Source organism: Notolepis coatsorum, assembly GCF_963971535.1.
Source record: "Notolepis coatsorum genome assembly, chromosome: 20".
Classification (NCBI taxonomy): domain Eukaryota; kingdom Metazoa; phylum Chordata; class Actinopteri; order Aulopiformes; family Paralepididae; genus Notolepis; species Notolepis coatsorum.
This window is the reverse complement of record NC_140184.1, coordinates 1,440,801-1,464,039: the sequence shown is the minus strand read 5'-3', so window position 1 is coordinate 1,464,039 and position 23,239 is coordinate 1,440,801. Positions and strand designations below refer to the sequence as shown.

General features: G+C 45.0%; 1 protein-coding gene across 1 annotated transcript in view; it reads right to left on the bottom strand.

The window, feature by feature from the left end:
• Nucleotides 1-23,239, bottom strand: part of trpm7 (transient receptor potential cation channel, subfamily M, member 7) — a 175,455-nt gene that overhangs the window by 34,097 nt on the left and 118,119 nt on the right. Inside the window, 7 exon segments of the mRNA XM_084337584.1 lie at nucleotides 3,740-4,530; nucleotides 6,819-6,951; nucleotides 10,150-10,331; nucleotides 12,566-12,698; nucleotides 15,643-15,817; nucleotides 16,766-17,017; nucleotides 18,316-18,444. Coding sequence (XP_084193710.1) covers nucleotides 3,740-4,530; nucleotides 6,819-6,951; nucleotides 10,150-10,331; nucleotides 12,566-12,698; nucleotides 15,643-15,817; nucleotides 16,766-17,017; nucleotides 18,316-18,444 — 1,795 coding nt within the window.

Below are 23,239 nucleotides of genomic sequence, written 5' to 3'. Positions count from 1 at the left end.
GAAAGACCCAGTGCCTCATCCGTAGCTAACAGTGTATGCACTATCACAGGACCTAGCATGTCCTCCATGCTCTGTAAATAACTTATGTACAAATACAGATATGCCCTACTATGTCACTGTTTATTGCACAATGTTGTTTTATTGGATTCCATTATATGTTGTTATTACTGTATTGCACATCGTTGCGGGCAAGACCCCCCGCATTTCATTGTATACTTGTATGCCGTGACAAATAAAACTCTTGACTTGACTTGACAGATAATATATATATGATTTTACTACCATATTTTGAACAACTCCTAAACCAAGTCGTATTAGCTACAAACTTCCACCAACCAATAATCTTCAGGTTTGGTAAACCACCCCCCGCCCCCCCGAGCACTGAAAGGTACAGGCACGTTCAGAGCAGGGAGAGAGGACAGAAGGCGGATCAGGGAGGCCCAGCACCCAGCAGATGCACCCAGTTCTCAAACCTCCAGTCCTCCACAGCTCTCTGGTTGTGTTCTCCCCACTCAGGAGGCCAGCCGGCCCACTCTGCCCCCGATGGGAGGCCTTAGGTGGGGCCACTGGTCGGGGGAAACACTCCTCCTCTGGGGTTTCCTGGGCGCCACCACAGGGGCCAGGAGGACACAGCCTGGCGAGGGACTGTTTTTGTGGGCGTCACCCAGTGGTGAGAAGTCCATCTCATTGGTCAGCTCAGGGTAGGGCTGGGTGATATAACGATAACGATAAATATCGCGATATATTTTAATAATCGATATCGAATAAAAAAAATTATCAAAAAATCTTTTTTTTTCTTTTTTGTGTGACCTGCAACAGGGCAGTTTTAAAACCAGAGACCGTGGACAGACTTGTCTTTCTTGCCTGCAACTTAAAGTAATGGCTTTGCTTGTCTAAATGACAATACTGACCAAATTGAGATTTATTTTTCTCTTGTCCATTTATTTTGTTTGCCTTCTAATTTAAAATACAGTTTGAAACCGTCTGTACACAGTAGCTATGTGTGCTAGCAGAGCTAGTCTCCAATTGCGAGTCACGGTGCACATGTGCGGTGGTTTGTCCACCAAAAAAGCGCCAAAAGATCTAAAATAAACTAGCAGAGCCAGAACTGTTCAACTCCCCTGGAGCCACAGCCAGCAGAGAAGCCGGTTTACTTTCGCTTTTAAACCAGCTGCAGCCTGAGAACTGGAGTGTGAGGGGATGTAACACTAAAGATGGAGCCTGAGAACTGGAGTGTGAGGCTGTAACACTAAAGATGGAGCCTGAGAACTGGAGTGTGAGGGGCTGTAACACTAAAGATGGAGCCTGAGAACTGGAGTGTGAGGGGATGTAACACTAAAGATGGAGCCTGAGAACTGGAGTGTGAGGGGATGTAACACTAAAGATGACGGCAACGATAAAGAATTGCTGCAAAATAAACATAAAAACATAAATAATTTTTTTTTTTTTTATACTTATAACAATTTAGATAATTATCGATATCGAGAAATATGATAACATTATCATATCGTTATCGCGATATGATTTTTTGCCATATCGCCCAGCCCTAGCTCAGGGGCCAACGAGAGTCGAGCGTCTACCGTCTATCTAAGTCCTCTGTTCTCCCAGCCTTCCCCTGCTTCCCTCTCCTCTCTAAGTCCTCTGTTCTCCCAGCCTTCCCCCGCTTCTCTCTCCTCTCTAAGTCCTCTGTTCTCCCAGCCTTCCCCCGCTTCTCTCTCCTCTCTAAGACCTCCTTCTCTCTCCTCTCTAAGACCTCCGTTCTCTCCTCTCTAAGTCCTCTGTTCTCTCCTGCTTCTCTCTCCTCTCTAAGACCTCCGTTCTCTCCTCTCTAAGTCATCTGTTCTCTCCTGCTTCTCTCTCCTCTCTAAGACCTCCGTTCTCTCCTCTCTAAGTCCTCTGTTCTCTCCTGCTTCTCTCTCCTCTCTAAGTCCTGCTTCTCTCTCCTCTCTAAGACCTCCGTTCTCTCCTCTCTAAGTCCTCTGTTCTCTCCCGCTTCTCTCTCCTCTCTAAGACCTCCGTTCTCTCCTCTCTAAGTCCTCTGTTCTCTCCTGCTTCTCTCTCCTCTCTAAGACCTCCGTTCTCTCCTCTCCAAGTCCTCTGTTCTCTCCTGCTTCTCTCTCCTCTCTAAGACCTCCGTTCTCTCCTCTCTAAGTCCTCTGTTCTCTCCTGCTTCTCTCTCCTCTCTAAGACCTCCGTTCTCTCTTCTCTAAGTCCTCTGTTCTCTCCTGCTTCTCTCTCCTCTCTAAGACCTCCGTTCTCTCCTCTCTAAGTCCTCTGTTCTCTCCTGCTTCTCTCTCCTCTCTAAGCTCTCCGTTCTCTCCTCTCTAAGTCCTCTGTTCTCTCCTGCTTCTCTCTCCTCTCTAAGACCTCCGTTCTCTCCTCTCTAAGTCATCTGTTCTCTCCCGCTTCTCTCTCCTCTCTAAGACCTCCGTTCTCTCCTCTCTAAGTCCTCTGTTCTCTCCTGCTTCTCTCTCTTCTCTAAGACCTCCGTTCTCTCCTCTCTAAGTCATCTGTTCTCTCCTGCTTCTCTCTCCTCTCTAAACTCTCCGTTCTCTCCTCTCTAAGTCCTCTGTTCTCTCCTGCTTCTCTCTCCTCTCTAAGACCTCCGTTCTCTCCTCTCTAAGTCCTCTGTTCTCTCCTGCTTCTCTCTCCTCTCTAAGCTCTCCGTTCTCTCCTCTCTAAGTCCTCTGTTCTCTCCTGCTTCTCTCTCCTCTCTAAGACCTCCGTTCTCTCCTCTCTAAGTCATCTGTTCTCTCCCGCTTCTCTCTCCTCTCTAAGACCTCCGTTCTCTCCTCTCTAAGTCCTCTGTTCTCTCCTGCTTCTCTCTCCTCTCTAAGACCTCCGTTCTCTCCTCTCTAAGTCATCTGTTCTCTCCTGCTTCTCTCTCCTCTCTAAACTCTCCGTTCTCTCCTCTCTAAGTCCTCTGTTCTCTCCTGCTTCTCTCTCCTCTCTAAGACCTCCGTTCTCTCCTCTCTAAGTCCTCTGTTCTCTCCTGCTTCTCTCTCCTCTCTAAGACCTCCGTTCTCTCCTCTTTAAGTCCTCTGTTCTCTCCTGCTTCTCTCTCCTCTCTAAGACCTCTGTTCTCTCCTGCTTCTCTCTCCTCTCTAAGACCTCCGTTCTCTCCTCTCCAAGTCCTCTGTTCTCTCCCGCTTCTCTCTCCTCTCTAAGACCTCCGTTCTCTCCTCTCTAAGTCCTCTGTTCTCTCCTGCTTCTCTCTCCTCTCTAAGACCTCCGTTCTCTCCTCTCCAAGTCCTCTGTTCTCTCCTGCTTCTCTCTCCTCTCTAAGACCTCCGTTCTCTCCTCTCTAAGTCCTCTGTTCTCTCCTGCTTCTCTCTCCTCTCTAAGCTCTCCGTTCTCTCCTCTTTAAGTCCTGTTCTCTCCTGCTTCTCTCTCCTCTCTAAGACCTCCGTTCTCTCCTCTCTAAGTCCTCTGTTCTCTCCTGCTTCTCTCTCCTCTCTAAACTCTCCGTTCTCTCCTCTCTAAGTCCTCTGTTCTCTCCTGCTTCTCTCTCCTCTCTAAGACCTCCGTTCTCTCCTCTCTAAGTCCTCTGTTCTCTCCTGCTTCTCTCTCCTCTCTAAGCTCTCCGTTCTCCCAGGCTTCTCAAAGCAAGCAGGCCAGCAGGTGGGGGAGGCAGAGGACACAACGACAACAGTAGGATAAACACACACAAGGCTTTCATCCTCCTCATCCTCCTCTTCCTCACCAACACTGAGCTCACCCTCCTCAACCTCACACTTACCCACAAAGGCCCCGAACTCTACGGTGGTGCCGTCTGGCTGGAAGGCCCGGTAAGGCCCGGCTAGGGCGAGTTCTGGGTGGCTGGAGCCGCTGCGCTGGGAGGGGGTGCTGCTGACGTAGAACTGGGCCCCGGGGGTGGGCACGTTGGGCAGGCTGGAGGGCGAGTCGGAGAAGCCGGGCTCCTGTGGACGGGTGAGCTGCCTCTGGGTGAAGGAGTGGCCGCGGAAACGCAGCTCCGGGGGGGAGGCGGCGGCGCCGTGAGGGAAGGCACTGGTGCTGGCCGAGGAGCCGGCCTCTCCGGCGAGTTGCCCCAACATGGCTCTTCTCTCTGGGCTCAGTGCCGGGTTCTGGTTAGGGTCCAGCCCTAGTCCCGTCCCTCCCGGGCCCAGCCCTGCTCTCCGGCTGCCGCCCAGACCGGCCCCGCCGCCGCCCCCGGCGCTGCTCCCAAACAGGGAATCCGCCATGTTGGCCCCCGCCTGCTGGGGGAAGGAGGAGCCGAAGTAGGACCCGACGCTGCGTTTGCCCAGAACGGAGGGCTTGGAGCCGGCGTCCGACGGCGTGGGGGCCAGGCCGGGGCCCACGTTCTTGGAGAGGCTGAGTTCCCGTGTGATCTGGTTGTGGACATTGCAGGCCTCCGAGGCCCGCTGGGCGGTCAGGGCCTTCAGGGTGTCCACGGTCAGAGCGGACAGGTCCTGGAGGTGTCCGATCTGGGAGTCCAGAGAGTGCAGGGAGCGCTTGATGAAGTTCACCTTGTTGCCAACCTCCTTCATCTGGATGCACATGGTCTCCACCCTGAGAACATCCAGAGAAGAACACGGGGTCACTAACGTGTCATCTGCTCCTTCACCACCACCACCACCACAGCAGAGGGCGTCCTCACCGTGCCCCTGTGGAGAGACAGACACTGTGCCCTGTGGAGAGACAGACACCGTGCCCTGTGGAGAGACAGACACCGTGCCCTGTGGAGAGACAGACACCGTGCCCTGTGGAGAGACAGACACCGTGCCCTGTGGAGAGACAGACACCGTGCCCTGTGGAGAGACAGACACCGTGCCCTGTGGAGAGACAGACACCGTGCCCTGTGGAGAGACAGACCACCTCACTGTGCCCTGTGGAGAGACAGACACCGTGCCCTGTGGAGAGACAGACACCGTGCCCTGTGGAGAGACAGACACCGTGCCCTGTGGAGAGACAGACACCGTGCCCTGTGGAGAGACAGACACCGTGCCCTGTGGAGAGACAGACACCGTGCCCTGTGGAGAGACAGACACCGTGCCCTGTGGAGAGACAGACACCGTGCCCTGTGGAGAGACAGACACCGTGCCCTGTGGAGAGACAGACACCGTGCCCTGTGGAGAGACAGACACCGTGCCCTGTGGAGAGACAGACACCGTGCCCTGTGGAGAGACAGACACCGTGCCCTGTGGAGAGACAGACACCGTGCCCTGTGGAGAGACAGACACTGTGCCCTGTGGAGAGACAGACACCGTGCCCTGTGGAGAGACAGACCTCACCGTGCCCTGTGGAGAGACAGACCTCACCGTGCCCTGTGGAGAGACAGACCACCTCACCGTGCCCCTGTGGAGAGACAGACACCGTGCCCTGTGGAGAGACAGACACCGTGCCCCGTGGAGAGACAGACCTCACTGTGCCCTGTGGAGAGACAGACACCGTGCCCTGTGGAGAGACAGACACCGTGCCCTGTGGAGAGACAGACACCGTGCCCTGTGGAGAGACAGACACCGTGCCCTGTGGAGAGACAGACACCGTGCCCTGTGGAGAGACAGACACCGTGCCCTGTGGAGAGACAGACACCGTGCCCTGTGGAGAGACAGACACTGTGCCCTGTGGAGAGACAGACACCGTGCCCTGTGGAGAGACAGACCACCTCACCGTGCCCCTGTGGAGAGACAGACACCGTGCCCTGTGGAGAGACAGACACCGTGCCCTGTGGAGAGACAGACACCGTGCCCTGTGGAGAGACAGACACCGTGCCCTGTGGAGAGACAGACCTCACTGTGCCCTGTGGAGAGACAGACACCGTGCCCTGTGGAGAGACAGACACCGTGCCCTGTGGAGAGACAGACACCGTGCCCTGTGGAGAGACAGACACCGTGCCCTGTGGAGAGACAGACACCGTGCCCTGTGGAGAGACAGACACCGTGCCCTGTGGAGAGACAGACACCGTGCCCTGTGGAGAGACAGACCACCTCACCGTGCCCCTGTGGAGAGACAGACACCGTGCCCTGTGGAGAGACAGACACCGTGCCCTGTGGAGAGACAGACACCGTGCCCTGTGGAGAGACAGACCTCACTGTGCCCTGTGGAGAGACAGACACCGTGCCCTGTGGAGAGACAGACCACCTCACCGTGCCCCTGTGGAGAGACAGACACCGTGCCCTGTGGAGAGACAGACACCGTGCCCTGTGGAGAGACAGACACCGTGCCCTGTGGAGAGACAGACCTCACTGTGCCCTGTGGAGAGACAGACACCGTGCCCTGTGGAGAGACAGACACCGTGCCCTGTGGAGAGACAGACACTGTGCCCTGTGGAGAGACAGACACCGTGCCCTGTGGAGAGACAGACCACCTCACCGTGCCCCTGTGGAGAGACAGACACTGTGCCCTGTGGAGAGACAGACACCGTGCCCTGTGGAGAGACAGACCACCTCACCGTGCCCCTGTGGAGAGACAGACACCGTGCCCTGTGGAGAGACAGACACTGTGCCCTGTGGAGAGACAGACACCGTGCCCTGTGGAGAGACAGACCACCTCACCGTGCCCCTGTGGAGAGACAGACACCGTGCCCTGTGGAGAGACAGACACCGTGCCCTGTGGAGAGACAGACACCGTGCCCTGTGGAGAGACAGACACCGTGCCCTGTGGAGAGACAGACCTCACTGTGCCCTGTGGAGAGACAGACACCGTGCCCTGTGGAGAGACAGACACCGTGCCCTGTGGAGAGACAGACCTCACTGTGCCCTGTGGAGAGACAGACACCGTGCCCTGTGGAGAGACAGACACCGTGCCCTGTGGAGAGACAGACACTGTGCCCTGTGGAGAGACCATGACACACCCACCTGTCTGAGGTGAGACGAATGCGCTCGTCGCTCCCCGAGTGGAACTGGTCGTCCTTCTCGTGGAAGTAGGTCTCCATACACTGCTCCTCGAAGTCGTGCAGCTTCTTCTGATCCTCCTCGGTCAGAAACAGCTCTGAGGGGGAAGAGAGAGGCTCAGAGATGAAGCACGCGAGCTAGAAGCAGATATAGTCTCTCCACAGAGAGACTCAGAAGAAGCTTCTATCCCCAGGCCATCAGGCTGCTAAATGACAATAACACTATGTAACAACCATCAAATACACTCACAGCACACACAGCACACACTCACTTTAAACAAACAACTCACTGCAGCACCCACTTTAACACACTTTATATTTATTGGTAAAGAATTTGCACTACAACTCATACCTCATTACACCTTACTGTAAATTGTACCTAAATTGTACCTCATCCGATTTCTGCATTGTACTGTATATTGTATTGTAACTCAGTTACTTTTCTACTCTGCATTGTATATTGTATATATGTATATATTGAACACTTTTGTCTACGTACTCGACTTCTATTTTATACTTATTATACTTATTTTATACTTATCTATTTTTATCTAGCACAATCTCTGGAGCAAAACAGAAAGAAGCATTTTATATAAAAGTATTCTGTACTTTTGTATGACAACTAATAAAGAAACTTGAAACACATTGGAGACAAACGTAAAAAAGGACAGACATTTTGCAGACAGAATTCCCCAAACAATGTTGCCAGTCCACCTAAAGAGGATGTCCTTTGTATTGGTTTCAGTGGAGTTTTAGTGTTATATAGTCCAAATGCAGTTTGAGTTTAGAATCTACATTTCCATCTCAGACCCTTTCAGTGGCATATTGTAGGAATACATTTACCTGCCGTTTAAGTGTAACGTTATGGCATCATATTCAGGGCCGCCACGATGTCGACGTAATTGAAGATGAAATTTGAAAGTTTTAAATGAGACCGTCTCTCTCCCTCTCTCTCTGTACGTTCAATGATTTGAAGTAGCGTTACACTATAAAAACAAACTGGATAGTTGACTTCATTAGCAAAAATATTGTAAAATATGAATCCTGATTCCCGAGCCCATTTTATTCAAAAGGAAGATATTGATTTAAATATATATATATATAAAATTAATCGTATCTGCTGTGCTGGCACAAGCACTACCATAGCGTGGAGTGGAGATATAACACACAATATAATAATTCATGGAGATATACTAAAAAGCCATTTATAATGTTTGGCTGGTAAAAAATCTCTGGCTGGTAGTTTTTTTCAATCTAAAGCTAAAAAGTGTATTTTGTTCGCCGTTTTTCAGCATTTAGCTACAGGCATGGATACATTGTATGTAATGATAAACAATGTCATAGTAACAGGCGGGTGTTATATTATTTCAAGATAATAAAGTAGCTATAATGAGTCAATAGATAAAAAGCAGCACTGGCATGTAAGTTACTCACCCTACTCATGTACAGTAGGCATCCACACTACACAGCATTTATAGACATTGTAACGGACCACTTGAGATTAACCATGTCTAGACAATATCCTTTGCCGTTTACTAGTAAATAATATTCAGTATGTGTGTATGCCTTGAAATGACGTGGGGGATTTTACCGGAGTTCGATACCTGTAGGCCTTCATAAATCTGTCCCTGTTGGCGCACCGTAGATCAGTACAGCTGGAAGCGCCTGTTAAGTGATGTAGTCGGCAGCAGGAACGTTTGGTGCGTCTTTTTGTATCGCCTTTGTATTTCCGTGCAACTTTTTATCCTTTGTATCCCCATGTATTGATCGTGTGTTTTAAACCGAAGAAAGCACCTTTTCGGTTTACATTCCTTGGAGAGCGCAGCAAGGTATGCTTTGTTGTTTATTTGATTATGGTTGTAACTTTGTATAATGTAATTTGTGAATGAATGATTTTACGTCTCGTGTAGGAATGTAATCCTTGTAGTTTTGATACCAATGTTATTTAGTTTAGTGTTTGTACTGTGCTGTGGAAACCGTTGTGTGAAATGTTTGTTTGTCTGTTTATGTACGTTTCCAATGCAGTTTTCACGGTGCTATAAGATGACGTCACGGATGGACAAATAAATAAAGATCGTCTTATGCATCAGTCGAGACTCTGTCGTTTGGATCCAAGGGCTGTAACAGACATTAATAAACTTCATGGCTCATCTCCTACTCTGGGTATTCAGTAGGTGGCGTCAGAGAGGCAACTACCCATGTGACCTGAGGATACTAGTAAAACTTTTTTAAATATTCAATTGCAAATAGAATCAATTGTTGTTGATTTCTGGTAAATTAATAGTTTCGATTAATCGACTAATCGATAATAATAATCAACAGATGAATCGATAACAAAATAATCGTTAGTTGTAGCCCTAATCGCATTACAGCTCCTATTGGATCTCCCAGTGATGTCCAATCTCCTTGGATTATATGGACCTGGTATCTCCCAGTGATGTCCAATCTCCTTGGATTATATGGACCTGGTATCTCCCAGTGATGGCCAGTCTCTAGGGCTGTACCCAATGGAATTATTTGTTTTACATTCGAAGCTTCTATTGAAGTTTTCGAATGAAGCTTCGAATGTCTGTCGTCATATTTTATAAAGTAATCATAAAAAAATAAATAAAAGATCCTCAAACAAAATCCTCAATTTAAATAAAGTGATTCATCTGATTAAATTAGTCTTTTTTTATTTGTATTAAATCAACTTTATTTAGTGAATATAACTAGTCAGTTTCGTCAACATAAATAATCCAATAAGGGCACGGTTGGTACGATAGTGATGGGGGGGTGCTACAGATCACAGATCCACTAGGATCCGCTCAGACACAAGGGGGAACACCTACTTCTCTTTGATCGAGGCATTTAAATGAAACATCAGGGATATCCTGACACAAATTGTACTTTACCTGCACTATTCTTACCCTGCCTACTTTTATACACTTCCTATCAAATTCATGTGTCGGTTCTATGCCAATTTGATCTCACTACCTCCTATGTCATTTTAAGAGCACTGCTCTGTTGTATGTTAAATACCCTGTTGTATGTCCGTTCTATTTTATAATTGTTTGCCTATTTTTAAACTGAATCATTTTTAACTATTTTTATTATTTGTATTACTGAATGAAACTGTAAACAGAGAGGCCTATTGGGATGCTAGATCCTAATGTGAAACACTGATTTACCTTACCTTGCTACCTCTCTATCTTTGTTATGCTCGCTTTTTTTTTTACTGTTGTGAAGCACTCTGAACTGCAACTTCTGTATGAAAAGTGCTATACAAATAAAGTTATTATTATTAAAGTTATTACTTGGTCCATAGGTGCTCTCCTTCTTCCTCTTCCTGCACATGCAGTAGAAGAGAGAGTAGACGTGACAGAGCAGGATGAAGGGCGGCGGCAGGACTGGCTTCTCATGGTAGGCCATGATGAAGTGGTAGCGCTGGTACTTCCACACCAGGTTGGAGATGGACTTCACTTGCAGGTACACATTACTGGGGAAGAGAGAGAGGATCAGAGGTGAGCCTGGTGGAACACAGACCACTAAGGCTGTCCCCGAAGCGGTTTTTGGGATTCGAACTTCGTCAGGGTTTTTCGAACGAACGTTCGAACCTTCGTTTTTAATAATAAAAAAAAAAATTTAAATTTTTTTTTTATTATTATTATTATTATTTTTATTTTTTTTATAAATATCCTCAAACTAAATTCTCAATTTGAATAAAGTGATTATTCCCAGACCCAGCCCAGGGAGAACGGATGTTTGAACCTTCGTTTTTAAATAAAAAAAATTATAATTTAAAATAAAAACAAAATCTTTTTTTTTCTTCAAAATAAAGTTTTTCTTTTTCTTTTTAAATAAATATCCTCAAACAAAATCCTCAATTTGAATAAAGTGATTAATCTGATTAAATTAGTATTTTTTTTGTATTAAATCAACTTTCTTTAATGAATATAATAATACTATAATATTAGTGTAGCCTAATCTTTGTCTGCAACTGTGAAGAAAACCCCTATTGGTTTAAAGAGAATTAACACTTTCAGTGCCACGAGGTGGCGCCAGAGTTAGTGCTTCAATGCCACCATCGGCGCCAATGTTACGCTTAATATCGCCTAATCTATGTTTTAAATTATGGCTATGTGTCTAATCTGCCCGTCGCTTATCAAAGAATCCTTTTCCAGTCAGTGCTGTCAAGGCAGATTGGTTTTTTATCGCTTCATTTCCGTTTGAGAGCATTTTGAAAAGCACCCGTTTTGAGTTAAAAAAAAAACAGTCCATTCTGGACCATTCTATGATAATAGTCTTTTACTGGAATATTCCAGAACGTTGATATTTGTCGGCCTATTTATGAATCGTTTTCAAATAAACGCTAGATGATCAATATTATACGTGCACGCAAGCACATTCGAGCCGCGCACGGATAATCGCCGTGTTCATTTCCTCTTGGACTTTTACAGTGAAACCGAAAGAGCCCATTTCACAAAACAGCTTATATCTTCATCAAAATAAGTCTGATTATCCTAACACTGATAACATAGATTCCTTACCTGACATCAGATGGTATCCAACTGGTATATTCCAATTCCTGATCACCATTCGAAAAAATCGATAAGTGTATGGATCCAACGTGATACAGTAGTACACATGATTCCGCGGGGCTCAGATGCTCCAGAATGAACTGTGATAACTCCGGCTGCATCAGTGGACTGGAAAATTACAGGGATTTGAAGGATTTTTTCCCCCATCCATTTTCATTGAGTCCATTCCAAAATCCCTTATGTCATCTGGGAGACGATAGGGGGCGCTTTTTTCCACATCTGATCGCCGGCGGCGCTCGGGTATACTAGGGTAGGCTCACGTGATGCAATAATATATATATATATTATAAATCATATTATGATTTCAGATCGCTAAAAAAAATAATAATAATAATCCGAGAAATCTCGTGAGTGGCTTTCAACGAGATATTAATAATTCCGAGATATCTCGTGAGTGGCAGTGAAAGTGTAGGAAAAAGGTTTTTTTTTCTTTTTTTTTTTATAAAAAATAAAAAATTCGAATGTTGATTTAGAATTTGAATGCCAACGTAACGAACGAAGGTTCGAAGGTTCGAACGTTTGGGCTCAGCCCTACAGGCCACTACGTTCAAGTTTTGCTTTATTTCTCACATATAAAGGTACATGTACATTAAAGTGAAATGGTTAGTTCTGTATGAGCCTCCTGAGGTTGTGCTTCATACAGTAAAAAGGTTAAAAGAATAAAGACCAAACACTATACAAGAAAAAATACAATATGCAAAACTAAAGTACAAAATGCAACAAAATGAGGTAGAGAGATGTCATGCAAATATTTTTTGTAATAAATAGATAAAGTGAATGTTAAGGTGAATGTTTAACCCTTTCACTGCCGCACTACCAAACGGTTAACCCTTTCACTGCCACACAACAGCAGGTTACCCCTTTCACTGCCACACGACAGAAGGTTAACCCTTTACTATCACGTGATAGTAAAGGGTTAACCTTCTGTCGTGTGGCAGTGAAAGGGTTAAAGTGAGTGTGTGTGCGTGTGGATGTAGTCTGGGCCTCAGGAAGAACAAACGGAACAAGGTTTTTACTCAAATGATTCTGGACAAAGTACATCCAGTGTTTCCTCATCACAGGTACTAAAATGTTAAAACGTTGCCAAAACCGTTTCTCGTTAAGCGCAACATGAGCAGCACCGTGGTCTTACTTGAAGAAGGCGATGAGGAGGTTGACCATCAGTATATACTGAACAAAGAGGTAGACTGCTTGCAAGAGAGGAGTGAGCCACACTCCTGCCGTGCACAGAGGCTTCACATTAGAATCACTGTTGTTGGCGCACACTGTGGAGAGAGCACACCATGAGATAACATACATACATACATACATACATACATACATACATATATAACGTATACATCCCTCAGCTAAACAAAACACTGTGGAGAGAGCACACCATGAGATAACATACATACATACATACATACATACATACATACATACATACATACATACATACTAGTGATGCACCGATGTGAAAATTGTGGCCGATACCGATAACCGATATTAATATTGCTGTTCTGGCCGATACCGATATTTACCGATGTCGATATCTCTGTATAGAAAACACTTTTTTATGATAATCAAATAAAGAGCTATTTTCCAAAACGCATAATTTTCTTTACTTTTGTAACTTATTTTCAGAAATGACTGATATTTTGAAACTATTTAAGGCCAAAACATGTAAAAAGAAGAAAAAAAAGATAAAAAAAAAAAAAAAAAAAATGTTAATATCGGTCCTATCTTGATATCGGACCGATACCGATGTGTAAAAAAACGGCCATATCGGCCGATATTATATCGGCGGCCGATATATCGTGCATCACTAATACATACATACATACATACATACATATATAACGTATACATCCCTCAGCTAAACAAAACACTGTGGAGAGAGCACACCATGAGATAACAGGGGCGTAAAGGTACACGTATCCGTACCGAACCGTTTCAGTGTGTACCATACCGAACGGCTGTGTAGTGTATCGAACGAATACAACGGTATGTTAACCACTAACGACCGCCCATACATCCTTCAGCTAAACATATCTCTCAGCTAAACAACATATATCTCTCAGCTTCCAGTTGGAGCCCCATCCTGTGTTGTTAATCTAATGTGGATGTTGAGTCTAGTATTTAATACTTCCGTTCCTAGACATGATATGTGACATAATACGTTTTACATAATACATAACTCTTTAATTCAAACCAAATTCATTTGTACAAGATACATTATAATTTTGAGGACGTGTGAGATTATGTGCACAATAAATCAGAGTTTTATGGTTGAGTGTTTCACCTGCCAACCAGCGATATGAGCTGTTCACCTGGAAACCAGCGATATGAGGTGTTCTCACCTGGAAACCAGCAATATGAGCTGGCAGGCCTTAGCAGACCTCAACAGACCATAACAGACCTCAACAGACCTCAACAGACCTCAACAGACCTCAACAGACCTCAACAGACCTCAACAGACCTCAACAGACCTTAACAGACCTTAACAGACCATAACAGACCTTAAGAGACCTTAAGAAACCATAACAGACCTTAACAGACCTGAACAGACCTGAACAGACCTGAACAGACCTGAACAGACCTGAACAGACCTGAAGAGACCTGAACAGACCTGAACAGACCTGAACAGACCTCGGCTGACCTGTCTGGATGGAACACTTTCAACTAGAATTTAGCTACTTCTCCTACATCTAATGTAATATTTCTATCACAATCAGGCAGCTGAAATATAAAATTATGATTTGTTTTCTCATAGGATATTCAAATGGTTCTTTGGCCCGAGAGCGACACTGAAAAATGTATCGTTTGCTAATGACTTTACATTTGGTTTCTTGAAACTATTCACCAGCCAAGGTACCAACTAAATATAACATGGCCATTTTAAACTATGCCTATAGATGCAACATTATGATATCAAAAATCATACATGTGCAACACAGTGGCTCCATCACCAGTGGCACCAGTATAACTGGAGTTTGTTTGGGAGAAGTTTCACAGGGAGATAAAAACAAACCCTTGTTCCATTCATGTCTCTGATATTCTGTTCTATTCTCCTCTGGCAACACTAGGGCTTAATAAATGCCAGACACTCGTCCCTGGGCTCGTTAAGACGATGGCGTAACAGGTGCTGAATCACACGCTGTGAGAAAACCTCAGGTGGCCGAATCCCGTCAAGAGTCGAGGTTGTTTTGTTCCATCGAAGCTTAAAGGAACACAGCAACTTTTTGGGAAATTTGCTTATACCATTTTCTTCACTGTGCATGCATTAAGCTTAGGGAACAACCGCACCGTTAGCCTAGCTTAGCGTCATTCACTGGAAGTAGGTGTGCCAGTGTAGCCTAGTTCCCAACAGTCACGAAATACACTCCAAATACAACTCCAAAACTTTCCTGTAAACATGTTGTGACCTGTGCATTTACCATGTGGAGAAAAAAATTTAAATGTATTAGACATTTTCGTTTTCTAAGCAGACTGAACAATTTTTTGCCGAACCACTGCTGCCTGGGCGCAGTGATTTCATCACCTCAAAAGCCCTGTTGTTTTTTTGAAAAACTGAGCTTTTGAGGTGATGAAATCACTGCGCCCGCCGCCCTGGCAGCAGTGGTTCGGCAAAAAAAATTTCAGAGTATATATCTGCTTAGAAAACGAAAACGAAAACGTCAAATATTATTATTATTTTTTCACGTGGTAAATACACAGGTCACAACATGTTTACAGGAACGTTTTGGAGTTGTATTTGGAGTGTATTTCGTGACTGTTGGGAACTAGGCTACACTGGCACACCTACTTCCAGTGAATGACGCTAAGCTAGGCTAACAGTGCGGCTGTTCCCTAAGCCTAATGCATGCACAGAGAAGAACAAGGTATGCATCTGCTTGTCTAACTCCAGGGTAGATGGCAAATAAGTTAATTTCCCAAAAAGTTGGCGTGTTCCTTTAACTGCTCCAAGTTCAACAGATCACATAAAGTCTTATCTGGAGTCAGGACCTCACTCTCCCCCGGCAAGACAAGAGAGTTGGCCACCTCTGTTCTGTGAGGGTGGTGAGTCGTGGTGAGTCGAGGTGATGATTGGAGGACCTGCGTGGGTTTGATTTCCAGTGTTTTTGGGGGGAGTGCCGATCAGCTACCATGCTATTGGTGAGAAGCTTTTGAATAAAACTGGTTCCTTACCGGATAGGAAATCCCCCATACCGTCCTCATTCCGCTTACCGTCGATTTCATAAGCGTACACTTCCCCGTACATCATCCAGTACGGCTGGAAGACCACGTCTTTAGCCAGCGTCCAGCTGGGTTCCTCCTCGGGGTAGAGGATGGCCTTCCTGGGCACGCCGTAGCTCAGAAGGACTATGGCCATTATCACCACAATATAGAACATGTTGGCCACCTGAAACATATGGGAATTATGACACGTTATCATCAGCCGATAGGAAAACATCTCGACTGTCACTCACAGACAAGACGGACAGACACAGATTGAAGCATGTGAAATGATGGGAGGATAATATTATCACTATTTAAAATGTCACTTTAAAAAACAGAAATACTATGAGATATTCCTATGGCCTTAAAGAATACGGCCAGTGTAATTGTATTTTCTTCTTTCCGTCAACACAGCCTATGAAAAGACCAAAGACCTACAATGCATGTCTCCTGCTTATAAGTATGGCCCATCTAGCCGATTATAGATCATAATCATATCCAGATGTCATAGAACTCTAATGTTAAAAGAAGTCACAGAACTGTACCGTTTGTTTTGGTCAGCATAACGAATCACCGTCATGAACACAGTATAATGAATGTTCATTAGTGTATTATAGTGTTCATCATGATGCATTATACCGTGTTCATCACAGTGGATATACTTCACTTCTAGATACCAGCTCTACTCTGGTGTCGGCTGGATGGACCCAGCGGAAGAAATGCATTGTGGGTTTTGTCCTTCATGTTTGACGACGATGAGAAAGTAAAATGACACCGGCCTAATCCTTTTAAGACATTTTCAATAACATCTTGTGAAAATGGATGTATGAATTTAGGGTGGGGTTTTCAGTTACATTGTTACATGTGTGCAACATGGAAACACAACAGGAGACTGATGGTGGTGATTAGTGAGAGCAGTGTGACCACGGGGGCAGCAGGAGACAGACCGTACCTGGGGCAGCAGGGAGCAGGACTCTGTAGCAATATGAACGTGCAGATTAACATCAAAATAGAAAACACGACTCTGGACGACACAAGTGTTTTCCATCAGAATATAAAAGACATCTTCAGAATTCATCTTGGAACATGTTTCTTTTAAAAAGAGGAGGCAGCAGGAAGGACGGCGACTCACCATCTTGGCGATCATCATGACGTACGGCCCGGCCTGCTGGTTGACGGCCAGGATGTCCAGGAGGCGCACGTACCAGAAGATGATGTTGAGACAGTAGACCGTGCGGCCGGGCACGAAGGCCACGCCGCCGCCCAGCCGCAGGCCGAACCCCACGAAGAAGGTCACGATGGCCAGGAAGTCGGACACGTTGAAGTAGTCACTGAACCACACTTTGATCTTCTGACTGATCTTTCCCGCCTCGGACATGAACATCTGAAAGAGGGGGAGGAAGACGAGAGAACAGCAGGTGTGTCTCCTTCATTCTAGAACAGAAGGCGTGTCTCTCCTCCATTCTAGAACCTTCAACCTACCCTGATCTCACCTGGTCGGACGGGGACTGACCCTTAGTGTAATCAGTCTAGTTTAGTTAGGATGTCCGTTATCTGCTCCCATGTCTGCAGAGAAGCAGGTTCTTTAACCCCTGTCCCCGTCTCTCTGAGTGAATATATCGATATAGACATTCCAGTGACCTTCTACCTCACACTGGACATGAGCATCACCGGTCCCATGGAACAGCTTCATACAGCCTTCTGTCTGGCCTGCAGCGTCGAACCTTACCTGCTCTGCCTCGACCTATTCTAAGTGGTTTCTCCTGCCCCCCGGGACATATGGCCCTGAGCCACCGTCTTGCATCTCATCCTGCTTACATATGCTTGCAGTAGTTCTTAGTTCTATGTACCACTTAATTTCACAATTCTCTTATATACTTTGATTCTATTGTCACCATGTATGCATATGTTACATGTATTTATTGCTCCAACTCCGCCCACTACAAACATGGGAACTCTCTAACCCCTGTCCCCATCTCCCTGAGTGGTTGTCTCGTAGTGATGGCCAAGGTGGTGGATGTCTCAGGGTGATGGCCAAGATTGCAGTGACTGTTCTACCCCCACATTGGTTATGTGCACCACCGAGGTCATGGATCAGCTTCATACAGTCTTCGGTCCAACCTACAACGTCTAAACCATGCCTGTTCTAGTTCATTGCTGGGTTAAGTACTTCTATTCTATTCATACAATATGCTTACTACATGCATCTATTGCTATGTCCGCCCCCCACAAACAGACAAACTGTCTAACGGCTGTCTCCGTCTCCCTGTCTCTCTGTGAGTGGATGTCTCGTGGTGATGGCCAAGATGATGTGATCCTCTCTACATCGCCCCCATACGTCAAATGGATCCGAACGGAATACATACTCATGTGCAAACGGAATACGACTGATATTTTGAGCTCCGAGCCTCGACACTTAGTCTTTACCCTATTATCACACTAGCGCTCGTCTCCCTATGCTTTCTCTCTTGTTGTTGCCGTTCTTAGCTCTATTCTATTTAAATCTTTCAGAAATGTTCTTATGTACCCCAGTTGCTATTGCATATGTACATATGTGTTTTATTACACGTATATGTTCATACATACCAACTATTTCGCCTGTTTTATTCTCCACCCATCGATTATCCATGAGCAACTACATACTACATACTGGACATGCTCTACATGAAGGACTCCACATACCTCTCTGATCTTCTCCACTGCAGAGGTGAATATATAGAGAATGACCACCCACTCCTGAGGGGAAGGCCACTCCGGCATCTTCACCAGGACCACGTAGGAGTAGAACATCAAGAAGCCCAGGTAGAACAGCTGTCCAGAGGAAGACACAACCACAAGGCTCAAACACAGGTCAGCAACACCCCGACAGCTGTCATCATGCTCACTCATCATGCTCACTGGCTGGGTTAAAGAAAATAGATTTCCCGATTCTGAATCGATCTTCATTTGAATGAGTGATTATGGATTCATAATCCCGAGATCGATCTTTTATGCAACGAGATGTAGTGTCCAGATCTCGCGCAACGAGATCTCTCAACGTGTTTGAATCTAAAAAAACATGGATCAAGTGAAAGCATCACTCAGGTCACCGCCAGGTGCAAAAAGGCAGATGTCTGGTTGCATTTTGGATTTAAAAAACATGACGACAGAAAAGAGCTGGACAAAAGCAAAGCCATATGTAAGCTGTAGGGCTGTCCCCGACTAAGGATTTGGATGGTCGACTATGATTGGACAAAATTTGCCGTTAGTCGACGATTGGTCGACAAAAAAAAAAAAAAAAAAAAATAATATTTTTATTTTTATCATTCCATTTGGGCTGTGGGGGTGCTTAATGTCTGAAGGAGTCGACTGAAGGCTTCTTGTCCTCTGCAAAAGCATGCAATTGGTCCACTGATGGATACATCTTGATATTTGTCTAGTCTAGTGTGTTCATTAGATGGGTGAAATCCTCTTTCAGTGCCTCTGTGCCTGTTTTCGTAGGCAGTTAGCCTCTGGTATGCGTGCCATTAGCGTTAGGCACGCTTCTAGGCCTCTTTTCTTTTGGAAAGAATGATACAAAAATATATATATAATTATAAATATTATAATTTTTTTTCGACTAGGAGGTTGGCCAGTTGACTACGGCTCCTTTCGACCGATTAGTCGACTAATAGGGGTCAACCCTAGTAAGCTGTGCAAAGTGGAGGTGAAATATTGTGGAAATACAACAAATCTACAAAACCACTTACCATCACCCTGACGTGACATTATGCAACAGCGGGTCAACCACAGAAATCTCCGGTTGACAAGGCAAAGGAAGAAGTGAAAAGATACAGGGAAGTAAAAACCTGTTCCCCTCTGAAACCCCCTGGCCTGGTGGATGGTGCCTGCAGGGGACAGGGTTCCCACAGACATTGCAACATTAAATTAAAGGACTTTCAAGTACTTTTCCAAGCACTATCTTTCATTTTAAAAGGGCATTTAAAAGGATACAATTCACTTTTAAATGCATTTTTTTTATCCAATTTATGGCTTAAACCCAATTTCCGACAATTAGTTACACTTTAAATAAATATTCTTGATTCAGAACAATTTGATGATGGATGAACAAAACTTTCAATGCAAATGGTTGATTAGAATTCCAAGGACTTTGTAAACATTTGAGCTGTTTAAGGAATTCCAGGCCTTGACTTTTTTTGGTAAAAAATCAAGCACTTTAAGCACTTCAAGAAGCTGCCTCACTCCGCAACATGTAGATCAGCTCATTTTCTTACCATCTCCAAAGAGTGAGAGAGGAGCCATGAAGGGCTTGGACTTTACGGTTCTTTTGGTTCCCCAAAATACCATCATCTATGTTCAGTGTTTGTAGCCCCTTTATTTACACAGGCCGCAGTAAAGAAAGCACTCTTTGTAGCGTCTGATTTTGCACAACTTGGTGTTGGTCAAAGCTGGCCATGGTCATTTATGTTCCAATAAAAAGTACATTCATGTAACTGCTTGAGTCATTTCTTAATGTAAACATTGATATTTTTAACAATGCAACATGTTAACACTTTGAGTGCCAGCCACGAGAAATCTCGTTAGTTCATGCCATGCGTTTATTATTATCGATTTCCATTCATTTTTCATCAATCTAGCCTCATGTTACCAGTGGGGATCTGTCTGAGTTGTAACAGGGAAAATACCGCCCCCTATCGTCCAGGGTTTCCGTTAGAAAAAATTGTTGCCGGCCTCAGTGTCCGGTAGATTTCTTTTTTTTATGACTTATACTTTATTGCATATTTTTTCTTTTTGCACACAGTACTTCAGGACAATACAATGAATGACATATTTTGCATCAGCATGGGTCAGTCCTGAAGGACAACATAGACACCTGGACCCCTAACGTCTAGGTTACACTGATACCCCCCATATGGGGGGGAAGACAGAAAAAAAATAAAAATAAAAAATAAAGACATTAGAATAAGTAAACCTAAACAAACGAAAAATTCTACCATAACAAAAAATAAATAAAAAATAAAAAATAGAAAGATAAATTAGACTAAGCCGAGAATATAATGGAAAGTAGTACCAAAACAGAAAGGAAACACCAAACGAAAAAATAAATCTACATTAAAACATAGAGCCATTCTTGTCTACATAAACATGGTGCATTTGTCAGGTATTCTATACTCATGTGTATCGTCGCTGTCTTGGACAAGTGTGCCCCTCCTCCTTTTATAGTAAGTGAAATTGCAAATATTTCCCCCATTTGCTAATATATTTGTCTCCTTTCTCTCCTAAACTAAAAGATATTTTCTCATAGGCAGCTACCCTACCCAGTTCTCCACTCCACTCTCGGAATGACGGGCCTTCTGGTGCCTTCCAGCCTCTCATTATGATCTGTTTGCCTATCATAATACTAGTCTGTATCCAATCAGCTAGGGGCTTTGCGATATGGCTAAGACTGCGGGGATCCCCCAGGATATATAAACCAGAACAGAAATCATACTCCGTCCCTGTGACCTCTGTGATGTAGTCATGTATGTTACTCCAGAAGTCTCCGATTTTCGGACATGACCAGAGTGCATGGACTAGGTCCCCCTCCCCTGTGTGACATTTCCAGCAATCTGGGTTCTCTTTCAGGCCCAGTCTATACATTTTAGAGGGGGTCCAATAAATGCGGTGGAAGATCTTGAATTGTATTAGCCTTGTTCTAATATCCCTGGACACCTGTTTGGGGATCCCCGAGATTATATCCCAGTCCTCTTGCTCAAATGTGACCCCTAGATCCTTTTCCCAGACTATTTTGAGAGCAGAGGATATCCCACTGCCCTCCCTGTCGATAAACATGGAATAGTAGACCGAGGCCTCATGTCCCAACCCAGAAATAGCCAAAATCTTTTTCAGCAGGTCTGTACCCTGGGGGAGGGTCTGTGGCGAGCCAAATGTGCCTATGAGAAGATGCCTCAATTGTAAATATCTCCAAAATTGATTGTTGGCCAGCTGATATTGTTGAATCAGTTTTTCAAAAGATTTTAATGCATCGTCTTCATAGAGGTCCCCCAGGGTGAGGATGCCTTTGTCTATCCATTCCTTCCACATAAAGGGGGATCTGCATATACACAATTTTGGGTTGGCCCATAAGCCTGCTGACAGGCTTAAATGGGGGTTGATATGAAAGATGCGAGACACCTTCTTCCATACGGCCTGTATGTGAGAGATAATAGGGTGAGTTTGGGCAGTTGGTGGTAATTTAGCTGTAATATACGACAGTGGGGGCAGCCGTGTGTATACCGACTGCTCCATTATGTACCATGGAGGCGCTCTCTCAGGGGGCAGGGCCCACTGTGTCATATGTCTGAAACTGTAAGCATAATGATATAGTAATAATTTGGGGAGACCCAGGCCACCTCTGTCCACAGGCTGTTGTAGTTTACCAATACGCATCCTGGGTCTTTTACCGTTCCACAGGAATGTGTTGCATATTCTATCAAATTGTTTAAAATACTTGCTAGGTATTGCTATCGGCAGTGACTGGAGGAGGTAGTTTACTCTGGAAATGCAGTTCATCTTAAGAACATTAACCTTGCCCCATAGTGACAAGAAAAGGGGAGCCCATCTCTCCACATCCGCTGAGATTTTGCCTAGTAGTGGGTCAAAGTTGACACTAACAATGTCGTTTACTTGCTTGGGGAAAAGAATCCCTAGATACCGAATACCCTTTTCAGGCCACTGAAAGGAGCCTGAAATCTCAATCTACCGGTCAAATGAGAGAAATTCCGGTCAGAGTTTATTGAGCTTAAAAACAATTGATAGGCAAAAGAATGACAACAAAACAAAAGAATGACATCATCAAGGCATGTAGATTTATAATATTTTTACTTAAAACTAGGCTACTTTTGCGTATAAAGTCATTATATTCCAAATAAAATAAGTCCCGAGACTCGTGCTGCTGCCGACTTTAAATCAAATAGGTGTCTGTGGGCAGTCGCCCGACATTAATAAACAACAGTCTGTTATAATCACATTTTTATGAGCTAACGAATTCCGTTATATTGGACATTTGTATTAATTATATCAAGCGAAGAACTGAGAAATTTGACAGAGAGAGACGGCAACATTAGGGGTTTGCGTGACGACTCTCTCTCTCCACCTCCCAATGACTTATTTGCGAGAGTATGTCGATGCAGAGCAGCAGATTCAGCTGTTATTGGCTCTTTTCTGGGGACCGCACAGCAGCGCCCCCCACCCAACATTGAATTGCCAATGGCTGAATTGGAGTACTGCTGGAGTACTGCATTGTGCTGCTGCTGCTCCGGCTCTGCAGCTTCACAAAAGTTCGCACACCCAGCACTAAGCTCTCGCTGACAACGTCGTTGTCATTATTAGAAGCAACGATGAAACAAATGTAATGATTGTTTCGTTCATCGCATAGGCTATTTAATTTTAGCCTATTTTAATACAATTCAAATAATCAAATTGTGTTTAGACTCAGGGAATTATTTTCACCGGACATTAAGACCGGAGAGATTAAATATGTCAGACTTCAACAGATTTTGCCGGTCAAATACCGGTAATTACCAGCTAACGGAAATGCTGCTATCGTCTCTCCGGATGGTATTGCACCCCATTGGATTGGACTGAA